We start from the raw sequence: 19,540 nt of genomic DNA, 5'->3' as shown, positions 1-19,540 counted from the left end.
TAAACAATCAGTTTGATAATTTAATATTTCACAAAATTAATAAAATCGTAGCTTATTAACCGAACTTGCGTAGCTATATATTACACAGTGAAGAGAAACATATGCCAAAGTTTAATTTGCTATGTTACAAATATAGTTGAGAAGAACATTGATTGGTTTATTTTATTTTCAATCTTAAACAAATTTTTCTTCAAATAAATATGAAACATAATAATGTTGCAAATTACTAAAATATCAATTTACAATTATCAAGTGTTTGAAACAAAAATATCGATGGAAAGAGATATTTATTCCTAGATTCTTTCTTCATTCAAAGCAGTAAAAAAACTGTAAAAAAGGCAATTCTTTTGATTTTCTTTAATATCTGTCTGTTTTAAAAAGTACATTTACCAATTTATTAACGCACAGTGGCAGTTTCGTAATATAAGAGAAGTAAAGAGGCTAAGTTGGAGCACGTATTTCAATACTACAGAGCACCCTCACACACACACATAGTCCAAAATTTTAATTTAACTTTCCGTTGCCTCCCACCATCCTCTCTCTCTCTCTCTCACTTCTCTCTCTAACTTTGTTGCTGCTTTAAGCCATAGCACATTAGCACCCCCACACCATACTGCCTTTCTTCCCCCCTTTTCTCTCTCCTAGGGTTGCTGCATTGGTATTTTCAGCGCAGATTCTACAATGCAGACTCCTCTCCAACTCGAGATTCATATTTCTTAGTAAGCAACTAATGCAGAGAGAGAAAAAAATTATCCAACTTCGGTATGTTTTTCTGTAACTTTTTCGCTTGCTATTTGTTTACTGTGCTTGGAATTACTGGCTTTTTTGCTGATGCTCGCTTGATCTGCTTTTGCTTAACAGAGTGGGCGAGCGCGAGTTGATTTTCTTCAAGTAGTTATCTCGTATGTGCTGGTAATTATCTGCAACGCTTTCATCTTTCTGTGTGGAATTTGTGGATCTCTTTTAATAAGTGTGTTCAAGTGAATAAGCTTGTATAGTTTCCTTTTTTTCTAAGTAATGTTCGAATGTTCGTGTATTAATCTGTTTAAAATCGCCAATTTTGGTAAATTTCTACTCTCGGGTTGCTGAATTTTTTTTAAATAGGCATATTTTGCATATTTTTCAGTGAATTGACATATATTTAATGATACTACAAGCACATCTACTGTCCCATGTGATTTTCACGATTCCGAGTATTTCAGTGTGGTTTAATGACTGCTGCGTCTTGTGATGGAATCTTCGTACATTTATTTTTTTCGTAGTTGTGATATTATAGGGAGTTGAATGATGACTATTTTGTATTAAGTTCAATTTTGGTAGCAGTGGCATATTGACTACATACTTGGTTGAGGAAAGGGGTTACAAAGTAAGATGTCGTCGCGAGGTGTTCCCTCGCAGCAGAATCCGCAGCTGCAAAGACGGATCACACGTACTCAGACTGTGGGGAATCTCGGGGAGTCTATTTTTGACAGTGAAGTAGTGCCTTCATCACTGGTCGAAATTGCACCCATTCTTCGTGTTGCGAATGAAGTCGAGCCTAGCAACCCTCGTGTTGCCTACCTCTGTAAGTCTTGAACAACTCTATGCTTCACACTCTCTGTGTGATTTATGCAAATTATTTTTGCTTGCATAGATTGCACGAGTGATTGTAGTGTCTACTTAGCATTCTTTTAAGCGAGTGTCCGATTGAAAAAAAAGTCACAGTGTGCCATGTAGGTGCATTTTCTTTCTGTTCATGCCAGTAACTAGATTGCTAGTAAATTATGAAATTCTTGCATGAGTATTCCTTTGTCATGTGATTGAAAGATTCTTATTCAGCAATGCTTAACCTATGTAGGTAGGTTTTATGCTTTCGAGAAAGCTCATAGGTTGGATCCCACTTCTAGTGGACGTGGTGTTCGTCAATTTAAAACAGCGCTTCTGCAACGTCTTGAAAGGGTAAGTATGATAATTGTGTTTTTGGCTTCGATGAATTTCTTGGTGCAGTGGTAATGTAATGGTGACTTATCCTCTAGTTGTTTACAAGTGTGAATCCTCTATTAAGTTGGTGCTCCGCGAATAAAGCCAACAGTTGGTACTTAATATATTGGACTTCTTCATTTTATTTCGAAGTGCATCTACAAGACACGTGAAAATAGAGCGCAAAAGTGGTTATGCTGATTTCTGCAATTCTTTATTTAGAGAACTTTCAAATGTTCCTGGAAAGGATATTTAGATTAACCTTAAGTTGATTAAGCTGTTATGCCAGATAACCTCTTCAATTTGAACTAGTGTAATTAAGACTCTTCAGTTAGAACGTCATAAGTTTAGGTAATTTGTTATTGGACTTGCTTGGACAACACATTCTGGAACTGTTAATGGTTTTAGGAAATGACTGACTGCTACTCTGCTCCCAGCTCCTTGATTTTTGCACTATTGAAGGTCTTTATATATGCAGTAGTTTGGCTGAGTTTTATGCATAACAGTTTATCTCATAACTGAACTGGCTTTATTTATGACACAAGGAGATTACGCACAAACCTCATGTTCTGTTGGCATTCTTGGAACTATTTCTTGCATGTAGTATATTCCAATTATTTCTATTTGTTTATTCCCGATCCTTTTCAGGAAAATGATCCTACCTTAATGGGGAGAGTGAAAAAAAGTGATGCTCGAGAAATGCAGAGCTTTTATCAGCATTATTACAAAAAATATATTCAAGCTTTGCAAAATGCTGCCGACAAAGCTGATCGGTGAGTTTTAATCAGTTGTTCAGACGTAGGTGGAAAATAATTTATTTCTTGTAATTATGGAAGGTAACCTTTATTATTCTTTATTATGAAAACATTCAGTGCACAGCTGACAAAAGCATACCAAACGGCTAATGTTCTCTTTGAGGTTTTGAAAGCAGTTAATCAGACGCAGTCTGTGGAAGTTGATCGTGAGGTAAAATGAACTTTTTTTTGGGTTGTTATTTGCATTTTGTTCCTTGTAATTTCCGGTAGACATGAGCAACAAGTTAAAGTAATATTTCCTGCATTGCTTTTTTTGAACATTCTTTTTTCACCGACTTCTATTTTTACAGGTATTGGAAACTCACGATAAAGTTGCAGAGAAGACAGAAATCTACGTTCCTTATAATATTTTACCTCTGGATCCTGATAGTGCAAATCAGGCAATCATGAAATATCCAGAGGTCTGCTCTGAAGTTAACTTATCTACTTTATTTTGATTATATGTTGCTTGTGTTTCTACTTTCGATGATTTTACTTCTATAATGTTACCTCACCTTACCTCGATTCTGAAGGTACAAGCCGCTGTACACGCGCTTCGAATTACCAGAGGTCTTCCTTGGCCGAAGGATTACAAGAAGAAAAAGGATGAAGATATCCTTGACTGGCTTCAAGCCATGTTTGGTTTTCAGGTTAAGTAGCTCAAATTCTGATCATAAAGTGATAACGTGTTGCTATCACATATTTCGTGCATCAAATTCAAACGTCACAAATGTTGCTAGTGGCATGCAAAGCTGAGTGTCCCACTGAATCCCATTGCTGTTACTGTAAATTAATTTGCAGAAAGATAGTGTGGCAAATCAAAGGGAGCATTTGATTTTGCTACTTGCAAATGTACACATACGACAATTTCCAAAGCCTGATCAACAACCGAAGGTTTGCCTTCTTTAACTCCCGTCTTTCTCAATGTTTTTTGGTGGCCTTACTAGAACTTAAGTGTTATATAGATTAAAATTTTCTCTCTTCTGTATCTCAGAAGCTGTTGAGCAATAATTAGTTCTTTTAAGACTCTCGATAGGAAGATATGGTTCTGCTTGTTATATAACAATATTTTCTTCATGAATACAAATCATATGATGCATTTATTTTTTTGGATGCTGATGGAAAATGCGAGAATCTGACCCAGATATCTGCAAAGATGGCTCGTGAAACAAACGTATTGAAAATGTAAATACATCTTGAGACATTGAAACACCATGTAATTAATAACTAGCTTGAATCAAGCCTTTTGTTTCGTTTATGGTTTAACATATAGTCCATCTTGTCTGTTGTTATTTTTCTGCTTTTCACTTGATGGGTGGGGAAGGGGCAGGGCAATTAGCTTCTCTCAATTTCTTGTGTCAAAATAACTTATCAAGCAATTTATGTTATTTTAGTTGGATGAGCGTGCACTAGATGAAGTGATGAAGAAGCTTTTCAAGAACTACAAAAAGTGGTGCAAGTATTTGGACCGCAAAAGTAGCCTCTGGTATCTTTCTCACTCTAATGCAGCCATTTAGATATGATATTTAACTTTTCATCTACATCTAATCCTATATCCAGTCAGCTGAATTTTAAATGTTTGTATCGTTGAGGTCACATCATGAAAGTTTGGCCGTATAGTGTAGTGCACCACTAGCTGCTTGCTGTTCAAATTAGGAGGAGCAGTATGTATCATTTATATTAATTGCCTCTGAGAAGTTCCTATCGTTGCATGTGGTTTCGGTTTCTTATTTAGATATCTTTGAAAGAAACTTTTTGAGTCAACCACGAAGGGTTAGTCCTGCACTGGTAGATTTGTGATCTTTGTCGCTTCTATTATCTATTACAGGTTGCCGACTATTCAACAAGAAGTGCAACAGCGTAAATTGTTATATATGGGGCTGTATCTTCTTATATGGGGAGAGGCTGCCAATTTGAGATTCATGCCAGAGTGCCTCTGCTACATCTATCATCATGTATGCTTTTAGATATTAATGTACCTAAAACAACTAGACATGCTTAAAGCTGAGATAAATGATTTCTTGGCTTTGAGTCTAATATTATTTTTGAAATAACGTGATATTTTTGCTGTTTCACCTTTTTGTGCATTTTTTATTGCTAATTTAGAGAGATAAAAATGCTAACAGTTTTGTACACATGAATCATTTTACCTTTCCATTTTATTGTGTTGTTATTATATGAATGCTAACAGTTCTGCTTGATTCCTTTGATTGCTGTGAAATATTCAGAATATATTTCTATTATTTCAGGCATGTAAGACAGGGATTTTTGGTTTCAATGAGATAGTAGAATAAAAGTGTTGCAACATTTCATAAAATGATATTTGTAACAGCAACTTGTCAGCTACAGCAATCAAAGTGTTATTCTTCTAGGAAGTAGTTTTCCACTGTGACATGGATTTTCTCAAAGATGTACTTATGAATTGCCATCCAAAACTTTTTCCAAATAAATATGGTTGCTGCACTTAGAAGAAAATTCCTTAGCATCAAGATTTGAAAAGCACACAGCCTGTATGTCATGTAGGTCGAATCACAATGAAACCACCAGAGTGGAATTGATGCTTAAGAAAAGAAGACCTTGCTTGTCGTGCAATTATTAAATATGGCATTCTTAGCTTATGTTGCTGAATATTTTGTAATATCTAAATCATGAAGGATAACACTTCACATCTTATCAGGATTTTGGTAATCATTTGAGTTTTGTCTGTCAGATGGCTTTTGAACTTTATGGCATGCTCGCTGGAAATGTTAGTCCAATGACTGGTGAAAATGTGAAACCAGCCTATGGAGGGGAGGAAGAGGCTTTCTTAAAAAAAGTTGTCAAGCCAATTTATGAAGTGATTGCTCAGGTACAGAGTCTCTTAGAATTCAATTATTTTCTTACCAGATTCCTATTGTTCTGAAGATAATTTTCTACTTCTCTCCTTAACTCAAATTATCCTTTTCTATTTCAGGAAGCGGCGAGAAGCAAAACAGCAAAATCAAAACATTCCCAGTGGAGAAATTACGATGATTTGAACGAATACTTTTGGTAATTAGTTATTTATATATATATTTTTTTATAAATATGCTTATCATTTGAACTTTTGACTAATTTATTTTAAAATTGTAGGTCTGTTGATTGTTTTCGTTTAGGATGGCCGATGCGTGCCGATGCTGACTTTTTCTGTAGGCCTGCTGATCCACTTCCAGGTGAAAGGAACGGGGTAAGCATGTCATTGGGGTTTTCATCTTACTATAGAATTGTGTTGCAATATTTTACTTCGACAATGTTGGGTTGGCCTGAGATTCACGGGTTTCTTTATTCCCTTTGAGCGAAAATGGTTTTTAGATCTCCCTGTTTTAAAACAAGTAGAGTGTTGGTCACAGAATGTGAGGAGACATGGAATACTGGAGATTGGGGAGGCAAAATGTGAATATGAAGCGTGGATGATGGAGAATGACGAAGGAAGTTGATGATGATAGGATATATTGATTCAACACTTGCTTGAGGATCACCTAGAAAGAAAGCAAGTAGTTGTTCCGAAAGAAAACATTCAATTTCATTTGCAAAATTTCCATTTTGACTTTGAACACGATAATCATTAGTTAAATATGTGTTTTCTGCAAATCTTTTTTTCTTTTCATTAACTGCTCGCTCTAAGCTAATCCTCCACCCAAGTACTTCTACACTTTCACAATGTCTTTGGAATCTTCCTGTCTATTTATCTGTGCTATATTAAATATAACCGAATGTGATTTTTTGTGGATCTAGGATAATAGGCCTAGAAGAGATCGATGGGTTGGGAAAGTTGATTTTGTTGAGATCCGATCATATTGGCATATCTTTAGAAGTTTTGACAGAATGTGGAGTTTCTTCATACTGTGTCTGCAGGTTTGTTTCCTTGAACTTCTCATGTTATGCATGCAGTCATAGCCCTTCACACATTTCAGTTCTGTAATGTTGACTTGAGAACCACTGTTGTTTATCAGGCAATGATCATTATTGCTTGGAATGGTGGACAGCCAAGTTCAGCTTTTAATTCTAATGTTTTCAAGAAAGTGTTAAGCATCTTTATAACTGCTGCAATACTGAAGCTCGGTCAAGGTATGTGAGACCTTCATTTTTGGGCAATGTAGCACATATTATCTCTTTCTGGCTTGTGAAGGCTTTTCATAGTATTAAGTTAGTTCTATCTTAAACGTGCTTGATACTGATTAAATTATCTTTTAGCACCTGTTGATAACTAAAAGATACTGAAAAGAATTAAAGAAAAACAGTATTGCATGATAAACAATATTATCAAAAAAATATTATTGGAGATTTTTGTACTGTACAAAGGCTGAAAATTATTTCAATGTAGAAGTGGATTTCTTTGGAACAACGGTGTACGGAACATGCCCATGGGCCTTGGTTAACACATTGCCATTATATTCTTTACTTGAGATCATAAATAAACTACGGCTTAAGAAAATATACAGATTTGAGCAGGATATCAGTAAAGGTTTTAGCCATGTTCTTAATGCTGCTATGCATCCATGGTTAACTATATTTGTTCTACTCATGTTCCGATTTCTTATACCATAAATTGTATGCTTTTTACTACAGCTGTTCTTGATGTAATTCTGAGTTGGAAAGCTAGACAGAGTATGTCATTCCATGTCAAACTACGATACGTTCTGAAAGTGGTGGCTGCTGCTGGGTGGGTGGTTGTTCTCCCTGTTACTTATGCTTATACATGGGAGAATCCTCCTGGATTTGCTCAGACTATCAAATCATGGTTTGGCAATAGCTCAAGTTCTCCTTCATTATTTATCTTGGCTATTGTTCTCTACTTGTCCCCAAATATGCTCGGTGTCTTGCTGTTCCTTTTTCCGTTCATTCGCCGGTTCCTTGAAAGTTCGAATTACAAAATTGTGATGCTAGCGATGTGGTGGTCACAGGTATGCAACAGGTTTTTGGATATGTTTATGCATGAATAGGATTTAGATAGTAACTCCATCCTATATATCTTTCAGCCTCGACTCTATGTTGGAAGGGGAATGCATGAAAGCACATTTTCCCTCTTCAAGTAAGGCATCAAAGACAAATCTATGTGATTGTACAAATTTATCTTGTGTGTTTTTTCTTACCTTTCTGAATTCCCAGGTACACATTATTCTGGATGCTGCTTATCATTACAAAATTGGCTTTCAGTTTTTATGTTGAGGTGCTTATCTTATCCGATATTTCTATCATGCTGATTTTATGTGTCTTCTTGTGCATGTGGGTAACCATAGTTTTTCAGCATTGCTGATGCCTATTGCATCGCACTGTTGATGCTGAAATATTTTGGTGTGGGTTTTATTGCATTTATGATTAGGCTTGAACCACATCTAATTGTCTAAGCGACGAGGTGTCAATTTCAAAGGCATCCAAGGAAGTAAAAAAATATATTCTGTCAAAATATGTGAACTGTGCCATTTATTTTTGGTAACCCATCTTGATGATGCCATTAGTACTTATTTCGCAGAGTGAATCTTTTCACTGCAGATAAAGCCTCTGGTAGGTCCAACAAAAGCTATCATGCAGGTTCGTATATCAACTTACCAGTGGCATGAGTTTTTCCCCCAAGGTTAGTTAACTGGACTGTGATGTGGAGCTAATTATTTCATGTGCACATGCTATAATGACAGATACTTGATAGCTTTATTGACACCAAACTGCTTGTCCATTACTCAATTCCCACTGTCTCTTGTTTTGCAGCCAAGAACAATATAGGTGTCGTGATTGCACTCTGGGCACCAGTTATTCTTGTATGCATCGTGATTAATTTTTTTAAATTTTTTTTTTTTTCAATTCTATATGTACTTATTCTATATGCCATTTCCTTTTCATTTTCCCTCTGTTTGGAAACAGCAGCTTATGGATTCTGCCTTTTCAGGTTTATTTCATGGATTCCCAGATCTGGTATGCTATATTTTCCACACTGTTTGGAGGTATATATGGTGCATTCCGTCGCCTTGGAGAGGTCAGGAGAACTTTCCTTCCATAAACCTTGATATAAACTGTCATAATTTGTCTTCTGTAGTTGTTTGAGCAGTGTTGAATTACAGATATTGTCTTATGGTATTGCAAGAACTTGCAAGCTCAGTAGCTAGTTCTTTGCTTAGAAGTTGAAGAAAAAAAAGAATAGCATTATATGAATGACTCGCTGGCAGTAACTTAAATTGCTATAAAAATGAGCATTTGTCAATATTTTTTAATGATATCAAGTTTATGCTAAACAAATGAAAAAGAAGGGCGACAAGCTTGTTGAAACTTGCTCGTAAGTACAAGGATTTGGGACTGTTTGTTCTTATTGGTTTTCCTGGATAACAAATAGTTGAACCAGGTTCAGTTCTTGTGATGCCGTTCATGCAAGAATTTGATAATATATATTCCCACAACAATTAAAGGATTTTTCGACATGGCTTGTAGTTTGATGTGGAATACTGCATTTTTCTCTTTTGGGCTTTGACCCCTGTCCTTATGTTTCCAGATTCGGACATTAGGAATGCTTAGATCCCGATTTCAGTCGCTACCTGGTGCTTTCAATGGTTGTTTAATCCCAGAGGAGAGAACTGAGCCAGTGAAAAAGAAGGGACTGAAGGCCACCTTTTCCCGCAAGTTTGAAGTGGTATCATATTTTTTTGTTACTTTTCATTTTTACTAATTTTCTAACTAATGCAAAATGATTGGAGTTGACTTTTATGCGTGTAAAATATCTTTGTAACAGATCCCGTCCAGTAAGGAAAAAGAAGCTGCGAGGTTTGCTCAGTTGTGGAACAAAATAATTACAAGTTTCAGAGAGGAGGATATTATAAGTAATAGGTGATCTTCAGTCTAGTTCTGTCAAAAAAGTTAATTGTTGATTTGTTCTTTCTTTCTTATATTATGGGTACCAAAAGGAAAAAAAATAAAAAATTGGACATATCTGTATTTGTTCATTCTTTGCTGAACTTGATTCTGTGATTAGGGAAATGGATCTATTGCTCGTTCCATATTGGGCCGATCGTGAATTGGAGCTGATGCAATGGCCTCCTTTTTTGCTCGCCAGCAAGGTTTCATTTTGACCTTTGTTGCACTTCTAAATGAGATATTTCCCCTGCATGTAGACACTGGTTGTTTCCTTTATATCTTTTAGGACTCCCCAATAAATCATGTTTTTCTTTTTCATCTCTATTTTGGACTCTATAGGAGAAAAAATAACTTATCCCTAAGATACTCAGGCAAGGGACAATACTTATGATTCCCAAGTGTTTAAGATCACAATTTATGAGCACATGGATTGGCCTTTATTGCAATATTAGAATTACCTTTGAGAAGACTCCTTTATAATTTTAGGTGTAAATTCTAAATTTTCTTATTTGAGTATGTCATTCTGAATATGAGAAGTAGATGTATAATTATTGGTAACATTCAAAGAGATTAGTTGACACTTCACAAAAGTATTTTTTGGCTTAACTGGTTTTGTTGGATAAAATAGATCCCGATAGCAGTGGATATGGCCAAGGACAGCAGTAATGGCAAGGACGGCGAACTGAAAAAGCGGATCAAGTCTGATGACTATATGTATTCTGCTGTTTGCGAGTGCTATGCTTCATTTCGGAACATCATTAAATTATTAGTTCGTGGAAAACAAGAGAAAGAGTAAGTATTCGTAGTTAGCAGTTTGAGCACGACCACTTGTTCTTCACTTTGTTACATATTTTTTTATTTTTTCAGGGTTATTGAGTATATATTTTCTGAAGTGGACAAGCATATCGAGGAGGATGATCTATTAAGTGAATACAAGCTGAATGCTCTTCCTAGTCTGTATGATCTCTTCGTCAAGCTTGTAAAATACTTGGTAGGTATTTTTCTCTTGTATCTGCTATTACAGTCTGATGTTACTATGATTTGGTGATGCATAAGCTTCATGCTGAAATTGGCCTATTTGCAGCTAGAGAATAAGCCGGAGGACAGGGACCAAGTTGTCATTCTTTTCCAAGACATGCTTGAAGTTGTGACCCGAGACATAATGATGGAAGATCATGTATCCAAGTAATGTTTATTTCACCATGCAAGTGTCGACTTTTGAGATAAGCCGAAGTGTTCTCATTCTTGTGCATTTTCTTTGAATAGCTTATTAGATTCAATCCATGGTGGATCAGGACATGAAGGAATGGTCCCTCTTGATCAACAATATCAGCTATTTGCATCAGCTGGTGCCATCAAGTTCCCAGCTCCTGAATCGGAAGCCTGGAAAGAGAAGGTAAATAAAAAGTTGAATTGTTTCTGCAAACTAACTTATAATAGCATCTATACCTGTGTAATTTTGATTTTTTCTTTCATACAGATCAAGAGGTTGTACTTGTTGCTGACAGTGAAGGAATCTGCTATGGATGTACCATCGAATTTAGAAGCCAGAAGACGCATGTCCTTCTTCTCTAATTCCTTATTTATGGACATGCCATTAGCTCCTAAAGTCCGCAATATGCTTTCTTTCTCGTGAGTTGTTTTGTGCCTGGGCCTTCTGTTTCATCTGTTTGCTTAATCTGAAAGTATTAATCCAATTTATTTTGTTTGTGAATATAACTTCCTACATTATTTCTAAATGCAGTGTTTTGACTCCATATTACACGGAGGAGGTTCTCTTCTCATTGCCTGTGCTAGAAGTGCCGAATGAAGATGGTGTTTCAATTCTCTTTTACTTGCAGAAAATTTACCCAGGTATGTGCTTTGGATGCTATCTGCTGTATCATAATTCTCCTTCTGTACTAACCTTGGAACTGAAATTTACACAGATGAATGGAACAATTTTTTGGAGCGTGTCAACTGTCTCAGTGAAGAAGAACTTAGGGGGTCCGATGAACTAGAAGAACAGCTACGCCTTTGGGCATCATATAGGGGCCAAACATTGACTAAAACTGGTATGCATTTGATCTGAATAATCAGCAATCTGTGATTTTTATTTTATTTTCCCTGCTGGGAATTGGGTTGGGGATGGTTTGCTCCTGCAGTGAACATGTAGTGGTGCTAAGTGTCCTTGGTGGTAATACAACCTACTGTCATCATGTTATAGCCTGAATACCAAATGAACCTCTCATGCCTTCTACACTTGTAGTTTCAATAGCTCATTATAAATGTTTCAGTTGCATGAATAAAACCGGATAACGTTTGTTGGTCAAAGTACATGTTGTTTGATGCACATATGGACCAGATTCAATGGTCTCTCATGTTAGAAGTGCCACTGCTACGCTTGAGTTGGTGTTCCTTTCAGTTTGTTCAAAAAGTTTATTTTTCTGGACTGATGCCTTTTCTACATTGTAACAGTCAGAGGAATGATGTATTATCGCAAAGCTCTGGAACTTCAGGCATTCCTTGATATGGCCAAGGACGATGGTACTGTATCTTCTTCACTTATTTAAATGTGCATGTCGGCAGTTATTTACACATTGCAACCACTTTCAGATTTTAGTACAAATTATCGTATTATAAGCTGTTTTTGTTTGAAACTTAAAACAGATTTAATGGAAGGCTATAAGGCGATTGAATTGAATGAGGATCAGATGAAAGGAGAGAGATCGCTTTGGACTCAATGTCAAGCAGTGGCTGATATGAAGTTCACATATGTGGTCTCCTGTCAATTGTACGGTATTCAAAAACGTTCTGGAGATCAGCGAGCGCAAGATATATTAAGGCTTATGACAACGTAAGAGCCATATAACTGTGTAAGGCTATTATTGTGTTGCAACTGTCATCACCTAATCTTGGATTACTGTGATCAGATATCCATCTCTTCGGGTGGCATATATTGATGAAGTTGAAGAGCCTAGTAAAGACAGAACCAAGAAGGTTAATGATAAGGTGTACTACTCCACTCTTGTGAAAGCTGCCTTGCCAAAGTCAAATTCCTCAGACCCAGGACAGAATCTTGATCAGGTAACCGAGATTACGTGGAAGTCACTAGTCCAAATAGTGGATATACTAAATTTCAGAAACCATATTATTGAAGTTGGCATATGAACTAGTAGGTAGCTTTGAGTTGCCATGTAATCTCCCCTGATATTCATAGAGTAATAACAACCATGTTTCAGTTTTACAGATTATTTTCTTTTATTAGTTCTTAAATTGTTTGTCTGCTGCTCTTGCAAAAGGAAGATCTTCTATACAATATTACATGCAGCAATTAGTGTGTTTTGATTCTAATGTCGATTTCCATATGTAGATTATCTATCGTATAAAACTTCCTGGCCCTGCTATCCTCGGTGAAGGAAAACCTGAAAATCAGAACCATGCCATTATTTTCACTCGTGGAGAAGGCTTACAGACAATTGATATGAATCAGGTTTGTATTGTTTGCTCGTTTGTATTTGAATTCCCTTTTTCTTAGTTCTGACATGACAATCCAAATGTAGGATAACTACATGGAAGAGGCTTTCAAAATGAGAAACTTGCTTCAAGAATTTCTTAAAAAGCATGATCTGAGGCACCCATCAATTCTTGGTCTGAGGGAACATATATTCACTGGAAGGTTATCCACTCTTTCTTTATAAGCATAACCTGGCTGAAAATTTATCTATTTGGCCTTGCCATTATGTAACCCCCCTCATTCTGTTACTCCGGCTGCAGTGTTTCTTCACTCGCTTGGTTTATGTCTAATCAAGAGACGAGTTTCGTCACTATTGGTCAGAGGCTGCTTGCCAACCCTCTTAAGTAAGTTTTCTCATGTTTGACAAGGGTGTTATATTTAATTGTCTAATTAAGGGTGTTATAGTTTTAAGTGTGGATTGAGCCGACTGATGGCTTGCATGTTTGCTGAAGTCACAGTTCTATGCATCATTTTTTCTGTTTTTTCACTAGCAATCCTGTTAATTTAGTTTTTTTTTTACCACCACATAGATTCAAGATAAATTAGATAAGTATCTCATGATATGATTCCATCTTTTGGTACAGGGTTCGGTTTCACTATGGTCATCCAGATGTTTTTGATAGATTGTTTCATCTTACAAGAGGCGGGGTGAGCAAAGCATCAAAGATTATCAACCTGAGTGAGGATATCTTTGCTGGTATGCTAAGAATTTTTTTGTCTAAACTCGTAAAATTCACTTTGTAATTTCTATAGTTGATAATACAGATACTTGACTTACTGATTTAACTATACGTGCAGGATTCAATTCTACACTTCGTGAGGGCAATGTGACCCATCATGAATACATACAAGTTGGTAAAGGGAGGGATGTGGGTCTTAACCAGATTTCTCTATTCGAGGCAAAAATTGCGAATGGAAATGGAGAACAAACCTTGAGTCGTGATTTATATAGGCTGGGCCATCGCTTTGACTTCTTCCGAATGCTATCATGTTATTTCACCACCATTGGTTTCTACTTCAGTACTTTGGTATGCGAAACAGTCTAAATTTCTAAGTTGATTTTTTGAATTTCGTTTTCAGACTTTATTAACTTTATTGTGTTCTTCCCGGCAGATTACTGTACTCACAGTGTATATATTTCTCTACGGTCGCCTTTATCTTGTGCTTAGTGGTCTCGAACATGGATTAAGTACGCAACCAGGAATTCGGGATAACAAGGCTCTCGAAATCGCTCTTGCCTCTCAGTCCTTTGTGCAAATTGGATTTCTGATGGCTCTCCCTATGATGATGGAAATCGGACTAGAGAAGGGTTTCCGAACTGCACTAAGTGAATTCATATTAATGCAGCTGCAACTCGCACCAGTATTTTTCACCTTTTCGCTCGGAACCAAGACCCACTATTATGGGAGGACATTACTCCATGGAGGTGCAAAGTACAGGCCCACGGGCCGTGGTTTCGTTGTGTTCCACGCCAAATTTGCAGAGAACTACCGGCTCTACTCTCGTAGCCACTTTGTTAAGGGACTCGAGCTAATGATACTGCTTCTTGTTTATCAAATATTTGGCCAATCTTACAGAGGCGCTGTTGCGTATATCATAATCACCGTATCTATGTGGTTTATGGTCGGCACGTGGCTTTTTGCTCCGTTCCTCTTCAATCCTTCTGGTTTTGAGTGGCAAAAAATAGTTGATGACTGGACTGATTGGAACAAGTGGATCAGTAACAGAGGAGGTATTGGTGTTCCGCCGGAGAAGAGTTGGGAATCGTGGTGGGAGGAGGAGCAAGACCATCTCCGCCACTCTGGGAAGCGGGGAATCATTGCTGAGATAGTATTGGCGTTGAGATTTTTCATTTATCAGTATGGGCTCGTATATCACTTGCACATTACAAGGAATACCAAAAGTATTTTGGTATGTCGTCTTGATTTTTTCCCCCTTCTTTCAAAACCTTTCATTTGGAGTTGATTGAAGTAATTTCTTTTTTTTGTTGATGAATGGTTGAACAGGTATACGGCGTATCGTGGCTGGTGATTGTTCTGATTCTTTTTGTCATGAAGGTATATTTTTTCCCCTTCTTCCAAAACCTTTCATTTGGAGTTTGATTCAAGTTCTTTTTGTGCTCGGATTCAGATTTAATGATTCCTTTTGTTTTCTTATCTAGACAATTTCTGTTGGGCGGAGGAAATTCAGCGCAAATTTTCAACTCGTTTTCCGGCTCATAAAGGGTTTGATCTTTGTGACATTCATCTCTATCATCGCTATATTAATCGCTCTCCCACACATGACACCACGAGATATCATCGTTTGCATACTCGCCTTCATGCCTACTGGTTGGGGTTTGCTTCTGGTTAGTCAACATTTCCTCCCATCTCTCTTCTCTCTCTTCAAGTTCAAACAAAATCTTATTATCTATTTATATTTTTTTTATATTAAAAAAAAAAAAAATTGTTCTTTTTTTCAAGATTTCACAAGCATGCAAGCCAGTGGTTCAAAAATTCGGATTCTGGGGGTCTGTTCGAACACTAGCACGTGGGTACGAAATATTGATGGGCTTACTCCTGTTCACACCTGTTGCATTTCTTGCATGGTTCCCTTTCGTGTCGGAATTTCAGACACGAATGTTGTTCAACCAAGCATTCAGTAGAGGTCTTCAGATTTCTCGTATTCTTGGCGGCCACAGGAAAGACAGGTCCTCTAGGAACAAGGAGTAGTTGTGATAGCTCCTCTGTTCCACTGGTAATTAATCATGTTTTTATTGTCTTCCGTTCTATTTTAATTTAACTGTTTAATTATTTAAGCTGCATTTTTGAGCTTTTATTAGGTGTTGTAATTATAACCATCAAACTCAGTCTACTAGGAAGTTGATGTTATTATTACATTGTCAATTATTCTTACTAGATGTATTTAGGTCAATCCTTTCTATTGATAATATTTAGTTGAGTTAAAAGTGGGCTTTTTCTTTTCTTTAATTTTTAATGACAAATAAAAAGTAGTTATTTGTAGCAACTGCATAATTAGGAAGCTGCCTGAATTCTTTGTTGGTGTACCAAAATGAACTGTCCAAAAGCATCTATTTTGACCAGTAACTGATTTAGGAGTTGCCAGAGTTGTATGGATAATTATTTACAATTATTAAAACGTTAATTGCTAAATAAACAATTTGCACATGAATATATAATAATGGAGGCTCAAAATCACATTAGTCATACACATATATATATATAAAAAATGAAATAAAGCATGATGCTAAACTTATTTTAAGTTTTTTTTTTTGATAATTAAACTTATTTTAAGTTGATAAGATAATACTGATAAACTGTTATTTCTTATTTTTTGAATCAATTTTTTGAATTATTTAGATAATGAGTTTATAAATAATTTTTACTCCTTGTAAGATTTAAAAAAATGAGGTAAATGTATTTAAAAAAAAATTATTGTTCTCCAATAAATTTAATTTTTAAAATTATTAAGATTTTTTATTTAAAAATTTACCAACCAATTTTTAAGGACTTAAAAACTTTTAAACATTTTATAAAAAAAATTTATCAACTTATAAGTTTAGCCAAACATCTTCGGTTCCTATTGTAAACAAATAAAAAGTAGTAACACACAATTACCGTGTCTTGAGCATCACAAAAAGCCCGTGTCTTTCAAAAGCACTATGATACGACGTCGTACCCATCAAATGGCATCTCACGTAAATATTGACGAATCTAAGGCTTTTTCCCTACGAAGCTTGAACCCCGACCCCTACTCCTCTCCTAACCATACTTTGTTCCATCTTAATCCTGGCCGTTCAAACTCAGATGTAGATCAAGACCGTCGGTTCTCTCTCTTCCCCTCTATATAAACATTTCGTCGTCCCATTTGTCCCACGCGTTACAACAGAAGGACCTGAAAAAAAAAAAAAAAAAATACATAAAATTTACAAAGAGGATTAGAGAATACGTGAAACTCGAGACTTTTAGAGAGAGAAACTTTAATAACAGTAACAAAGAATACAAGATCTAAATTACTTTCTCTGTATTTCTTCTGTCTTAATTTCTTCTGGATCTTGGATTTACGGCCTTGCCGGAGTAAAATCTGTCCAAAATCTATTTTCCGTGTTTTTTTTATTTATTTTTTGGTTCCTTTTTCTCTTTTGCTTTGAATTAAGAGAGAGGAATTCGAACGCCCAACGGTCGGGTGCGTTTGAATTTTTGGAATAGGTGAATTCTCAAATTCAATCTCTATTTTTCAGTGGTTTATGATTTTCACCTTGTTTGATTTTTAATTTTTTTGATTTTTTTTGTGTTGTGGATCAGTGTTTGGATATAATTGAGATGAACGAGCAACCGAAAATGATGAACCAACAACATCAGATGAACTTGAATCCGAATATGATGAGTATGAGTCAAATGAATCCGCAGCAGCAGCAGCAGCCGCAGGTAATTTCAGTTAACCGGAATAACTTTTATTTATTTATTTTTAAACTCCCCTCTTTTGATTCCAATGATTAATCTGATTAATTATTCTCCGCAGATGCTTCCAATGAATCGGAGCTTCGGAATTTGGCCACCACCGCCGCAGTTTCAGAACCCAAACCCTAACCCCGGTGCTATGAAGCCACCGTCTTCTGCTTTTAAAAAGCCTCTTGGTCCGAGGAGTAATTGGAAGGGCAAGAGGGTAAATAAACCCAATGACAAGAGGAGGAATGAGCAGCAGAAGCCCCTGAACCCTGGCCCTAGCGGCGGTGGAATTGCCGGAAGTGTCAACGTAGTCGGCGGCCTCGGCGGTGTTGGGAATCTGAATTTTAATAACTACCAGCCTCCAACTCTGGTCGATTTGCAGCAGCAGAACCGATTGAAGACCCGGAAGTTCTTTCCGAAAAAGAAGTTCAACAATAAGAACATAAATATGGGCATGAACATGAATATGAATATGGGTGCCAATAATAATAATAATAATAACAACAACAACAATTACAATAATAGCAGGTCGGCCCCCTTTGCTCCGAGGAATACGACTTCCTTCCTAATTAGGGCGAAAAAGAGTGGGGGTATTGCATCGTTGGTCTCTCCTTCTCCGATGACACCTGCTGTTTTGCCGACTCCCATTTTCTCTCCATCTAGGGAGGTTTTGGTGGACATGGCAAAAGAAGAGTGGGGTGTTGATGGATATGGTTCCATGAAGGGGTTGATTAGGCTGAGGTCGCCCGGTCATGACATGGAAGGTCACGAGGATGAAGACGAAGATGAAGGAGGTTCGAGTGAGAGCGATGTGGAGGAGCATGTGGAAGTGGAGAGGAGGTTGGACCACGATTTGAGCCGTTTCGAAATGATTTACAATCCGAATAATATCAACGTGAGTGGGATGGAGTACCACAACGTTCTTGAAAATCGAGTGGATGATCAGGACACTCATATTGCTCAGCTGGAGGACGAGAACTTGATCTTGAAAGAAAGGTTGTTCTTGATGGAGAGGGAGTTGGGGGATTTGAGGAGGAGGATGCAGCTTTTGGAGAGGAGGGGCAATCGAGGGGGGGAGGAGATTAACGAGGAGGTGGTGGAGAATGACTCGGAAAACGAGAGCGGGAGTCGTGGAGAAGAGGGAGCTCATTCAATGGAGGACAATAATGACGGCTTCAGCGGAGATAATGAAGTCCGTGCCGATGGTCAAGATTCGGAAGATAAAAGTGATGTGTCTGGTTCGGAGAAGAAAGCGCATAATAACGATGATGCTCCTGCTGAATCTGATAAGAATGTTGATGTTACAGATTTTGAACAAGAAGACAAGAAGGGAGGGTTTATTGAGGAAAGTAAGGATGAGGAAACGAAGAAAGATAGAGAAGAGAATGGTAATGGTGGGGATGAGGACGAGTGTGTGGATATGGTGAAGGCTACGGATAATAGTGGTACTGAGTCGTGTGAAACTGTGGTGGTAGGAAGAGATGTTTGCATGGAAGATGTTGGTGTAGCAAAAGACGAAATGGTTTCACGAAGAGATGTTGCAAATTCAAGTGTTACAGAGGTTAATGAAAGCTGAAAGAAAGTTGTCCCCCGTCAACTTGTGTGATTTGAACTTGGTAATGTTGAATCTGGGCATGTAGGTATCTAGTTAAATATCCCTCAAGTTCGAGCGAAGAGAGAGAAAGCTGGTTTAGTGGTGTTTTTTTGTCATTTGACTCTGTTAAAAAAACTCGATGCGTAGCTCCTGTCACTTAATGTTCTGTGCTTCTCTCCGTTTAATTTTTCTTTTTGGTTGTGTTTTTCTTGTTTCATGTTTAGTGAAAAGTGGAGGGATATGATGAATCATCAGTCTTCTGCTTTTAGACGGTTGCTGATAGGGTTTCTTTCTCTCGAGGCTTGACCATGTAATGTAATCCGTTGTTTTTGTTAATGAACCTGTGAATCTTGAATAATCCCCTCAATACTCTTGCTAAAATTTGTGCTCG

At 37.0% G+C, this 19,540-nt stretch overlaps 2 protein-coding genes across 6 annotated transcripts; both read left to right on the top strand.

Moving 5' to 3' along the window:
* The first annotated feature begins 465 nt into the window (after positions 1–465).
* LOC105951269 (callose synthase 3) lies at positions 466–16,054 on the top strand. Of its 4 annotated transcripts, none has more exons than XM_012974673.2 (44): positions 466–762; positions 862–912; positions 1,324–1,564; positions 1,838–1,938; positions 2,608–2,732; positions 2,832–2,925; positions 3,065–3,175; positions 3,287–3,403; positions 3,555–3,647; positions 4,148–4,239; positions 4,582–4,708; positions 5,464–5,601; positions 5,707–5,783; positions 5,865–5,958; positions 6,507–6,626; positions 6,725–6,839; positions 7,341–7,675; positions 7,751–7,803; positions 7,881–7,941; positions 8,265–8,346; positions 8,478–8,527; positions 8,656–8,742; positions 9,253–9,390; positions 9,490–9,584; positions 9,730–9,814; positions 10,240–10,403; positions 10,479–10,602; positions 10,696–10,796; positions 10,878–11,007; positions 11,092–11,243; positions 11,356–11,465; positions 11,540–11,665; positions 12,069–12,137; positions 12,261–12,447; positions 12,524–12,677; positions 12,964–13,083; positions 13,154–13,269; positions 13,368–13,451; positions 13,692–13,804; positions 13,906–14,135; positions 14,221–15,018; positions 15,114–15,164; positions 15,269–15,454; positions 15,570–16,054. In XM_012974673.2, exons 3-44 carry the CDS (start codon positions 1,372–1,374, stop codon positions 15,816–15,818), a joined length of 5,847 nt encoding a protein of 1,948 aa, XP_012830127.2. In that variant the 5' UTR covers positions 466–762; positions 862–912; positions 1,324–1,371; the 3' UTR covers positions 15,819–16,054. The 4 variants fall into 4 exon arrangements, with proteins under 4 accessions (XP_012830127.2, XP_012830135.2, XP_088672519.1 ...); XM_012974681.2 differs by having other exon boundaries at positions 486–762; positions 1,321–1,564; XM_088816393.1 differs by having other exon boundaries at positions 486–762; positions 10,878–11,243.
* Positions 16,055–16,612: 558 nt separating this feature from the next.
* On the top strand, positions 16,613–19,507 carry LOC105951285 (PRLI-interacting factor). 2 transcript variants are annotated; one of them, XM_012974693.2, is made up of 3 exons: positions 16,613–17,315; positions 17,412–17,534; positions 17,629–19,507. In XM_012974693.2, the coding sequence occupies exons 2-3, from the start codon at positions 17,430–17,432 to the stop codon at positions 19,129–19,131; spliced, it is 1,608 nt and encodes a 535-aa protein (XP_012830147.2). In that variant the 5' UTR covers positions 16,613–17,315; positions 17,412–17,429; the 3' UTR covers positions 19,132–19,507. The 2 variants fall into 2 exon arrangements, with proteins under 2 accessions (XP_012830147.2, XP_088672521.1); XM_088816395.1 differs by having other exon boundaries at positions 16,984–17,315; positions 17,412–17,526; positions 17,624–19,507.
* The last annotated feature ends 33 nt before the right edge of the window (positions 19,508–19,540 follow it).

The sequence above is a fragment of the Erythranthe guttata genome, chromosome 4, assembly GCF_056151865.1.
Source record: "Erythranthe guttata isolate IM_541 chromosome 4, IM_541, whole genome shotgun sequence".
NCBI lineage: Eukaryota > Viridiplantae > Streptophyta > Magnoliopsida > Lamiales > Phrymaceae > Erythranthe > Erythranthe guttata.
This window is presented reverse-complemented; position numbering and strand designations above follow the sequence as displayed.